The sequence below is a fragment of the Zosterops lateralis genome, assembly GCF_965231275.1.
Source record: "Zosterops lateralis genome assembly, chromosome: 6".
Classification (NCBI taxonomy): Eukaryota; Metazoa; Chordata; class Aves; order Passeriformes; family Zosteropidae; genus Zosterops; species Zosterops lateralis.
In genome coordinates this window covers 24969171-24981244 of record NC_139761.1, presented here as the reverse complement: position 1 = coordinate 24981244, position 12074 = coordinate 24969171, and the positions used below count along the sequence as shown (strand labels likewise).

Here is a 12074-nt window from a genome sequence, read left to right as displayed (position 1 = left end):
AGGGCCAAACTCTGCCAATTTTTCCCCATCCCACACACAAGCAAATCAACACAGCCCTAGTTTAATTAAGAGATTACAGTGATCCATCACCACAAGATCTACAATGTGATATGATAAACATTCTTCGAAAATGGATAAGCACAGACCTACTTATGTATCTTTAACTCCCTACTAAGTCAAAACCACCAAGTATTACACAGCACCAGAAAACAAACCACACACCTGCAGGCAGAGAGACATCCATACACCCATTCTGGCTTTGAAATTAATTATTTCTGCTGGTCTACTACTGTAAAAAGAAGGGCTAATACAGAAATTTAGTGACTGACATCTGTTTTGTTTGACAAATCTCAAGTACTCTTGTGCCCTTGACATCCACATTCAACTGGATATCTATTAACCACCATCCAAATTCTGAATAAACTAGCACTGCTCAGCATATTAGAGATTCCTAAGTAAGTAAATGAAGATCAGTTTCAAGAACATCACTTCAGGATTCTCTTTCACTGACACTGTTACTGGTCCTGGACTTGTGGGAATCCCTGATCATCAGTTTCACTTTTCCATTTTGTGTACTTTATGAAAAATAGCTTTTTTCCCTTTTTCCTCCCTCTTCAAATGTATTGTTTTCACCACTCTGACCCCTTTTTTTCTTTGCTCCAGCAATATTCCAACGCAAGGAAAGACTACCTTGATTAGTGAATCCTGTCTATGTTCCACAAGAGACATTAATTCTGGTAGTGTCTCCAGAAAAGCTAAGCACAGATCATAAAATATGCCTGTCTCCCACAGCTTTTAGTCCATTACAAAGTTAGAAGCCAGAAGTGAACTGCTGCAGCCATAGCTAAAGTATCCCAGAGGAAAAAAGCAGGGGACAATAAAGACAGTCCTTGATGTCTTCACTCCCCACTATCACATGAATATATTTAGATCCAACTTTCAAATGTTCCTAGACAACAGACCATGCCCACGTTGCAGGAAACATCCACCACTTAGCCATTCTTGTATGAGGGAAATTCCTTCTTGACCTCAAGTCTGGCCATGGATTAAACACCAAAAGCATGTTCATGGCATTTTTAATCAAGAGGTTTTTATATCACTGAGACTTAGGCCAGACTTTGAATTTTAGCATTTTTTGCTGTTCTCCACTGACACAACTGACTCCATCAAAGCCTAATTTAAGCCAAGAAAGTCTGCAGAGTTTTTTTTTTTAATTTCATGCCAAGCAAACAGTTTTAAAAGAACTTCCCACAACCCCATTTTAATTTTTAAATTATTATACCAAACAGTAAATATAAGTAAGATACTCCAAGCCAGATGGAAAAAGAATTCCACTGATGACTTAACAAAGCCACCCTTTACTACCAGTGCCCAGTCAACTGGTACTTCATAAGCTTACCAAGTGATGACATAAAATCCACCAACCAATGCTATCTAAAATCAAATACACATTATGCTTTCCACTCATCATCTTAACCATACTAGGAGACATACCAGCATTTTCATGGAGGCCATGTTATGTCATAAATGACATGCTGTGCTTTGATGCATATTTAAAAGTACAATTTGAAGAACTGAATTAAAAATGCAGTGCCCAACTGCCAATTCCTAGACACTGAGCTGGCAAGCTATGTCCAAGGAATATAATAAACCTTTCATATTCTGTGAAGTTTAAACATACAAGTCTGTGGGGTTTTTTTGGTACTGGAAGTTTACTATTTCAAAGCAAATTGTTTTCCAATTGCTCATCGCTATACATCAATATAATGCTCTAAACCATCACTTTTGATGGTTGATGATGATGATGATAATACATTTTATATTCTTTGACTAAGCTACTTGAGTAATGACAGAAAGATTGGACCTTTCCAAACATGAAAATACAATGAATCAACATGTGTCATCTACAGAAATGGCACAAACATCACTTAATGTGATCACATAAAACACATCCATCATTCATCCATAAATCCATTTCATCATATCTGATCCAAAACTCTGCAAGTATTAATAGACAGCCATAGAAAAAATAGTATTTTACCAACAATCTATCACATGACAAATACTAGTATTTACAGCTTAATTAGAAATGAAGCATGAAATTCTTTTGGATTAAAATTTAAACATATCTTTCAGTTTATGAAATTCAAAAATTTCTTGTTGATTTAATTAACAGGTTGATTTTATTCTGTTGATTTAACTAACAGAATTCAATCTTAAGTAAGGAAAGGGGTATAAATGACTTGCTTACCTTATGTTTTTTAATTCATGGTTGATATATCTATTCTTCCAAGAGCAGCCCCTCCAAAACATACAATTTCAGTTCCAACAAGAACAACAGAAAAGAGACAGCCTTTTCTGACACATTTACAATGACACTAACATGATTTTGACATCAGCTTTGTATTCTAAACTGAATAACAAAATCTGTATAACGCAAGTTTAATAAACTTCTCACCTTGAAGGAAAGCAGCATTCTTGGAACTAGAAAATCAAACTAAGTCACACTAATACTGGATAAATACTTAATATCTTAAGGAAAGAAAGATTATTAGCATCTATTAACATCATGATATTGCAATTTTAGAAAGACTACTCACAAAATGCTTAAAATAATTTTGTTAACAAAAAATGACAAGTCCATGCTACAAAACATTAGAAACAGGCAATTTTTCATCACTTGATCTATTCTTTATTTAAATTTAAAAAGGTGGTCTTCATCTGAACGCTCTTCTATGGGTTTAAGTCCCCTACAGGCACCATCGCCATTTTAAAAAAAAATCCCTATATTAATCTGAGAAAAAGAAAAAAACAATCATGAATATCATATCTGTAGAACTGCAAGGGAATGTATATGCCTTGGAAGCCATTTGAGTGAAAGGATACAAGTTTTGGTATAACGGGATTAATGATTTCAATGCACGGCTTGCATTTATAGCTGTTGCGCGAACCATAATAGGCAGAATTTTTCCATTCACAATAGCACCATCAAAGAGTGGACCAAAAAACGGAACCTGAATAAAAAATTAAGAAGTTCAACATAAAGCAAGACAAGATCGTAGCTATAACAATTACCAATCAACATTAACAATAGGGCACTCAAATATATGTCTTTTTCCCTCCTCATTGCTAGATAATCAAACCAGTTATTGTGTTGCAAGTCAGACCTTTTCTCTTGTGGAAATATACAGCCATGTAACTGCTTGATATCCTTGGCAACAGATAACACAGCATTTGAAAAAAAAATTAAGCAACTATTTGAATATTATGTCTCATCAAGGATCATTTACAACATTTGCTGCAAAAATCCTAGGAACAGTCATGCATATGATGTTTATGAGGTTGACAGGCTAGATGATAATATTATAGATGGTAAGAAGCAAAAGAAATACTCAAATTCTAAAATATTTTTTACCATGGCTCTAGTTATTAACATTTTTATAAGGACCAACCTAGTGTGAAAGTGCCACACAGTTACTGGTGCATTGACCCTCACCTTCTATTTTCTTTTTTTTATTTCTGTTCTTCTTCCTTTCTACATTATCTAAACAAAAAGACTGTAAGCCCTTTACAAAAGCAATCTGTGGTGAAAGTTTTGAGTTTTGCCTCTTTGGGGCCTAATTGTAAAACCTTATGTGTGAGATCAGTAGAACACCTCAATATTTAGAATAGCTAGCCTGCAAAAGGTGAACAGAACAGCTAGATCTTACATTTTGGAATTACATTTCTCTCTAATTAATCATCATTTTGCAATTAAAACAAAGCAAACCAAGCATTCAGTTTTAAGTATCTTCATTTCCTGTACATGTGAATAAAGTTCTGAAGGTGCTGACATAAAGCAGGAGAAGAGCAGCAAAATTTGTGCATCAGCTCAGCAAAGGGAGCAGAGTGTATACTGAATATTCTTCCTGCTAAGAGGAAACAAATGATGCAAAATAATTTTACACCCCTGTATTATTTCTGCCATTAGTCATTTACTGTAGTTTTGAGACTACTGAAATCTGATGGAAGGAACTTTTTTTCCCACACAAGGACTTCTTTTTGGACTAACAACAACCCCTGTTTTCAGCAGTTTTTGCTTTCCTTCTTAACCTGCATTCTCCCAATAATAGAACTACCTGTATCTAAAGTAGTAAAAGAAAGAATATACTTATTCATCAAAAATATAAGTAATCCAAAAAATAACAAGACTGATTATTATTTCATGCCAATCAATAGATAGAGGCAATCATCATCATGAGGTAATCCTATTTCTGTCATACCTCATTTATTAACAGGAGCGCTTGTAGTAACTATTTTAATAAAGTATGGAAATTAATGGCAAGTGACATCAAACGCACAAGTTATGTAGTACAAAAACTCATGACTACTTTTATTCAGTCAGTTTAGTGTTCAGAACCCTAAACCACTGTTTTAACAACAGGGTCAGCAATGACATTTAAGGAACAGTCATTAGAAAGAATGTGTGCTCTCATGACTAAGGGCTGAATAGTCTTGCTTTACTGAATTCATCTCCAAATTCTTGTGTGGAATTAAGAAGGAAGTAAAAAAAAAAGTTTGAGAGGAAAAAATGGCAATGTGACACGGATGGAAGAAGTTGGAACAGGCCATTATTCAAATACCTCGGTTATGTATCAAATTTGATTAAAAAGTTGACATGTTTACTGTAATATTTAAATTATTATACAGAATATTTTAGCTTTGTTTCCAGGTTATGTTGTTAGCAGCATAACAGCTTTACAGCATCAGTCCTTTGCAATTTCAGGTTACTTATTTTACTATGTACTGTACTTTCTGGGCTCTTCCTTTTCCCTCCTACCACCGCTGTCCACACTTAAGATATCACCTTGTTGGATCAATCTATTATACCAAAACCTCAGATTCTAAACAAAACTCAGTTCATGTTAAACACATGAAGGAAACAAAAAAGAAAACAAACCCTTACCTCAGGCTTTTTCATGATCTGGATACTGAACATATGGTTTTTCATGGGATAGATAACTATAAGAACATCACCAAATTCTGTTGGAATTATTCCTCTTCTATAATCTCGAGTATGTTCTGACCAGACAATGTGTACTTCATCATTTCCTAAATGTCTTAGCTGGAAAATCAAGGATAAAACGCCATCAGTTTGAATATTCTTAATTAATACTCTATAGCCATACAGCTACATTAAATGTACATATTTAAAAAGACAAACCCACAAAAATCATGTGAAGAAAACCGAGTAAAATAACTAAATTACACAACAGTTCTTTTACTACTTCAGTGTATTAGCTGACAGCACTGGTTTGTGGTATATATATTTTTACACATTGGTGTTAGTTTCTATTTAAATCAACAGATATGTGAGTATCTGGAATATCTATTTCCTACTGGAAGCTAAAATTTTGTCAGTATTATCTCAAGAATGCAGAGTGGTTCCACCTGATTTACCAAAATGTGTTCAAGATTGGTATCACTGTTCAGCAGAAAATTACTAAATTCTGTATGAACTTCTAAAGTATGTGAATGGAGATCTGTTTAAAAGCTACATATCTGAGAAGCTCCAAAACTCAGTTTGGAATTCTAGCCAAATTCCAAACTGCCTACTACTAACAAAAAGCATTTAAAGGAGAATAGCTACTGTGTTCTCCACAGATCCCCGAATAACTAAGATAAATGCTCATTTTCCATGAAACCTGGACACCTTTGTAAAAATAACACCCTGCTCCCCTATGAACTATGAAATGGTTCTTGATCTGGCTCAGAATGGCTGAATGGGTTCCACCAAATCCATGCTGTATCCTCAGATATAATCATATAATCAGATTAAGGAGCTCCTTGAACAGTCTGGAATTATCTGGACTGAAGAACCAAAACACTCATTCTGATAATAAATGTTCGCATAATGTAGCAAGGCTTTATGTATACTGATCAAATACATTCAGATTATTAAATGTGAGACTCTTTCCAGTAAGAGTTATTTCTGAAAATTCAAACTGGAATATCTTTTTTATCTCCTAGTATATCACCAGTTACTGACAACTACCTTCACCCTCATTTTCAGCTTGTTTCCACAGCTTTAGGTAGGTGGAACTTTTCAATCACCCTGATGTTATTCAAAGGACTGCGCAGTGAACTGCTGTTAACACGTAACATACAAATACCGCTCTGAGCACGTACAAGAATCTGTTCTATATAAAAAAGCAACAGTTTGCCATAGCACTTTCAGAACACAATTGCACTTTAAATAAAAGCAAAACATATGCACAGTCTTCAGAGAAATTTAATTGCAATTATTCACTTGTTTATTTTACAAAACCTCATGGAATGCCTTTGTCTTATCTGAAGGCCTATACCAGTTGACAAAAGCAGACTCAAAAAAAAAAAAAGAGAAAAAGAAGAAGCTGTCTCTGCTCTTCTCTATTAGCTTAAAATTGTATCAGACTGAAGAACAGGGTTGTATTTCTATTTAAAAAAGGATTTCCTTCAGTGTTGGACTGGGCAAAGGACAGGTGGCCTCAATACCCTATCTCTTTGATACTCAACAAGTAATTTGTTTTGTCTGGAGCAGACTGTATATACACCTATTCTAAAATGGCTTTAGTGCTTTTGAAGCCAGCTGTTCTTCCCTCTTGTGTAGATGGCTGAATTATTCTGAATAACACTTACTCAGGGACACTTCTGCACCAACACTTAAACCCAACCCAGTAAAAGAATTGGTTATACCAACATTCACTACATTGAGCTTAATTTTACTAGATTAGAATAAAGCCAGACAGCAACCTGAATGGCTGACGTGCAACAAACAGCAGCTGAAAGACCCTTGGATAACACTTAACAATGACAAACATCATAAAAGACCATTAATTGCAAAATTGACCTCAGAATCATAGAACCATTTAGGCTGGAAAAGACCTCCAAGATCATCAAGATCATCCGTTAACCTAACACTGCCAAGTCCATCACTAAATCATGTCACTAAACACAACATCTGCGTATCTTTTAAGTACCTTCAGGGATGACAACTCCACCACTTCCCTGGGTAACCTGCTCCAATGCTTGACAACTCCTTCTGTTAAGAAGTTTTTCCTAATATCCAGTCTAAACTGCCCCTAGTGTAACTTGAGGCCATTTCCTTGTCCTGTCTTTGTTATTGGGAGAGAAGACTGACCTCCTATTGCTACAACCTCTTTTCATGTAGTTGTAGAAAGCAATAAAGTCAACAAGAGCAGTAAGAGAGTGACAAGAAGCACACTTAGTTGTTTTTTCTTTTCTGGCTATAGCTTGGAGGACTTGAGAAGATAAACTCCAAAATACACAACAAAAAACCCCTCCAAACCCTCAAAATCACCAGAAAAGCAATTTTTCCTTCTTACCTTTTAGTTTTGCAGCAAAACATTAATTAAAGAAACCATGCACTGTGGCACCAGAACAGTCCCATCCATTGATTTTCATCAAGTCAGAGTTCTATCTTTTAAGTTTACACAAGGCTCAGCTTCATTTCAGTCTCCTCTAGCATAGCTGTCTAATAAATCATTATCCTTGGCCTCCTCTCCTTTGGCCAGTTAACCAACTTCTCTCTTCAGGCATTGGATAATTTTTAAAATGGATCATAAACGTGATCCGAGGGGAGAAAATACATGCCAGGTTTTTGTTTTAAATTCAGCTCATTTCATTGTACTGGTCTCAAACATAGCCCAAAGAAACAGCTTGTTGACACCTGTTTTTTGAAGGGTGACAGGAGTGGAAAGTAGGGTTGTCACATCTTAAACTGGCTATATCACCAGAGAAGTCAGTGAGGAATTGTACCTCAGATTAAAAAAAAAAAAAAAAAAAAAAAAATCCCATTTTGCTTCCTTAGTGAAGTGACAGTCAAACTAGCTGTTGAAATATGACAATGGTAAGGTATCAGGGACTGACAGGCTCACACTTAAGAGTTAAGTGAAAAGCTCAGGGAGAATGATGCTGCCCAGCCAAAGAGAAAGCATGAAACAAATCAGTTTGGACATGAAATGTTGTGGAATGTAAAAAATCCACACGGTCCTAGATTGAGGGATGGCCATCTGGAACACTGACTGAACCCACTGAACCAACTGCCAAAAAGCAGAACTGGGGCCAATACACCATCACTGCACTGCACCATTCATAATTCAGCAATATTGAACTATTTACAAAAAGAATTTTTCCTTACTCTTTACTTTGCCATCTTTGTACTCAGAGACAATAAACTCGGAGACAGTAAACTCACAGACTGTTAGAAACAAGTGACGGTGACAGTGTACATGCCAGTTTTGAAATCCAAAACATATGGAGTTTAGACACTGCGGCTTCTTGAGGGCATCATTGCCTCTGCATTTCATTTATCAAAGGTTGTCCCTGTGTACCTGTTACTGATACCTGCAGTTAGTCAGATAGGATATGACTTCTTGCACTTCTGTGAAAGCTACTCAGATGGAGCATCACTACTGATGCATGTTTTCTCATTAGACTGATACAGATTTTGCTGCGGTAAAAGTGTACTGTGTGGTTATTTCAGCAGAATTACAGACAAGGGACACATATTTTTGGATGCCACGTGTACTGAAGCCATCAGAGGCTTTTCTTTCCAATTTCAAAGTTTGCTTAATACTCATATATATGTGTGTGAGAATACATTCCAGGCTATAAAAGCAGAAACAACTTCAGAGGAAAAGGAAAATGAATCAGATTATTTCAGAGTTTCACATCCTGTCAAATGTATTTCACCTCATGATTACTATCAAGAATGATCTGGCAATGACCCAGTTTGAGTAAAACGTAGAATGGCATCTCTGTGATGTGTAATGGATTAAGAGTCAAAATCAGAGGATGCAAGTAGGTGGATGATGCTATAAAGTATGAATAGTAGTATATAACAAAAAGAGAAGTACTCAGGATCAAAATCTTGTTTCTATTATAGGTAGTCACATGACTGACAAAAATAACAGACAAGAAAACAAGGTTGTATGTTGCTGATTTTATATTTATGTCTGGAGAATAACTAAGTTCTGGGTTAAGTAATTTTGGGTTTTTTTCAAGTTTAGATCAGAAGAAGCTCTGACAGTACTAACACAGTGCTCCTTACTGCCTCTTTCAGATGTTCTCGCCTTGGTCAGCACGAAAAGCTTCCCTTTCAGCAAGAAAGCTGAAGAAGTGCAAATGGTGGTAACTTGACTCATCACAACATTCGATTCATGGAAGAGATCTGATACCTGAAGTTGACTTGAAAAGCTTTCCTGGCTTATTTCATCTGCTAGGTTTTGCATAAACCTTTTAGAAAGAGGAAATTTTGTTTTCTTCTCAATTTTTCATCTGAGAATCGTGAAATTCAGCAGTGCTAAACAACCAAGATCTGCAAGCACGGCAAATATTTTGAGAATCCATCATTCACTGTAATTATTACACCACAGGAGAACCAGAGCCTGATCTCTTTCAACTTTAATCTGGATTATTTTTTTGTATTGAATCGGAAGTGTCCAAGAATTCAGTGCCCTGGACACAAGTAAGAGAAAGATACTGAGCTACAACAACCTCTGCTCATTGAAATCTTAAGGATAGACAAAAGCATGATTTCCCAAGGTGTGGTCCCAGTGTTATCTAACAGAATAGAATTTGGTGCACACAGAATGGACAGCTGTCAAGACTGAATTCTGTGTTAATGGTTATTCAAAACTCACTACCAGTTGTTTTCACACTTATTTCCTGGCCTCGTTTTCCTGAATTTACAACTTCTTATGTGCATACATCACAGTAAGCCTAACAAAGTGCAAATCAGTACCAGAGACATAAGTCACTACCATAACATAAATAATAGAAAGTCATAAAATAATGTTCTACTTTGAGCAACTGGTGATACACTGAAAACACCTGGAACTATAGGTTACACACCAGTATTCTAACACTTTAAATGCTGATCAAATGCCCTAGAGAGTTCATTATCTAAGCATAAGACATGCCACAAAATGGAGGTGGACAAATGCAGAGAAGGTGTTTCACAAATGTAAAAAAGTGTTAAAGACATGCCACAAAATGGAGATGGACAAATGCAGAGAAGGTGTTTTACAAATGTAAAAAAAGTGTTAAAGACTAAAAAAAGTTGTTTATATCAGTATTCTTCAAGAATGAAAGTATCAAGACCAAAGAAAGGAAGGTTCAGCAATCAAAACAAAAGTTTACGATACAGAGAATAAATTTTAACAATGTGTATGGAAAGGTTATGTTGGAAGAAATGTTAGGTGGGAAAAAGAAGAATCATTAGCACAGAATGAATGTAAGAATCCAGAAAGTGGACCAAATTAAAGATGATTTCAGGCTATGGGCACAAGTGACAGGCACAATGGTCATGTTATCTGTGGTGATCCGGAAAGGTGGCAATGAGAAAGAGATTAAGAGCTCTGTTTTAGCCATTTTAAACCTGAGCTGTCGGGAAGACAGCCCTGAGGAGATTAAAGAGACAAACAGATTTTTTTTTAGGCTTGCTTTGAAACTCTACTCCATTAGAACAAATATATAAAAATGACCGACTGTTAGGTTACCTGAAATTTCAAATTTAACTCAAAATACTTTAAAATATTCTTACTCTATAACCATCATCATGTGTCAGCTCTCCTAATACATTTATGTTAACTGAATACAAAAGAAACGTGAAATAAATATAACCAGGAGGGATGATCAAATCTAATTTTGATACATTAGTGTCATATGCTGTACATGTTACAATAGCAGCCAGACTTTAAACTAAGCTGCAGGCTATACTGAAATTTCCAAATGGCAGATTGTTCTAAGTGATACCAAGTATAATTGAAGTAATAAACGATAGTAAAAGCAAAGCACACTGTCAGGAAGAATTTAAGTATTTACTTTTTAAAATTAAATGAGTTAGGTTTGGAAAGGCAAGACAAGTGAAATAATGCAGGGCTCAATTTACAGAAAATTCCTTTTATTTATCTGTTACATTAACCCTTGAACTCTTGCCAAAATTACTGTAATTTCTAATACCCACTTACCTAAAGGAGGGAGAAAAAAGCTATTATATTTTCTTCTGATAGAACAGCTAGCCTCAACTTTTTCTTCTTCAAAAATGGAAGTGTTTATTACAAAACGAACAAAAAGAGCAGAGATATATGAAGTAGTGGCTTTATGCAGCTACTTTTGTCCATTTAATGTTAACAGCACTACTGTCTACAGTGCATGTACCTTCTAGATGAATCTTTCACAAAACTTGGTCCCAAGAACTATGGTGTGTTTGGGGTTTTTGTTAGTTTGGTTTGGTTTTTAAGCAATATGCATATCTAGTTGTGACTCCAAAAGGTACTATACTGATAATTCACATCCATAAACCTTCAAGTTCCCAATACATGTTAGGAACACAACAAAAAACTACAAGTACTGGGAGCTGTAACAATTTCATGTGGTTAGGATCATGTCATGCACAACTTAGAATTGTGTAATACACCAAAAGCTCAAAATGAATTATTATTCTCATCACTAACAATATTACTACTTTTTATTTATATACAGCATGTATAAAATTCTCACTTACTATGCCTTCACTCCTTTAGGAAGTTCCTCTTAAGGAAGGAGGAACTAGACAGGTGATAGCTCGTTTATGTGCCTCTACAACCTTTCTCATTCTCATTAATGTGAACTGAGTCTTCACATTATTTAGTCCTCATATTTTCTGCAAGCTTGTTTTTGTAAGGTTAGTGTGAATACTGTCTTCTCTAACCTTTAATTGTAAGAAAACCAAAATGGATAGCATTATCAGCATTAAACCTTTAATTTTCTATTTGCAAATTAAATAGTTATTTTATGTACGCATTTCAATCTTAAGTTCCTCTACACAATCACAAGTTTTTCATCAGTTCTTGAATTCATGTGGTTTTTTGTTCTTGTTCATATCTGCAGAAACAAATGCTTCAGAGTTATCAAGAAACTTAAAAGTTTAATTTACTCCTCTCTAAGACTGATGGAAAATCAGTTTTAAAACGGCTTGGCCCCTGAAACAGCAGAATCTTGATTTTACAGTGGCTCAACTGGCAGGAAGAAGTTTTGTTTTAATTTAATTT

The 12074-nt window shown here is 35.3% G+C and overlaps 1 protein-coding gene across 10 annotated transcripts in view; it reads right to left on the bottom strand.

Annotated features, from left to right (window-relative positions):
* The window catches only part of RALGAPA1 (Ral GTPase activating protein catalytic subunit alpha 1), a 129865-nt gene that overhangs the window by 29916 nt on the left and 87875 nt on the right, over positions 1-12074 (bottom strand). For 9 of the 10 annotated variants that reach the window (XM_083863649.1, XM_083863641.1, XM_083863644.1 and 6 more), the window contains 2 exons: positions 4946-5104; positions 2887-3014 (listed from right to left, as the gene is read on the bottom strand). In XM_083863649.1, the coding sequence (XP_083719775.1) occupies positions 2887-3014; positions 4946-5104 (287 nt within the window). Of the gene's footprint in view, positions 1-2886; positions 3015-4945; positions 5105-12074 lie in introns of those variants that run through there. The other variant, XM_083863647.1, reaches the window with a different exon arrangement.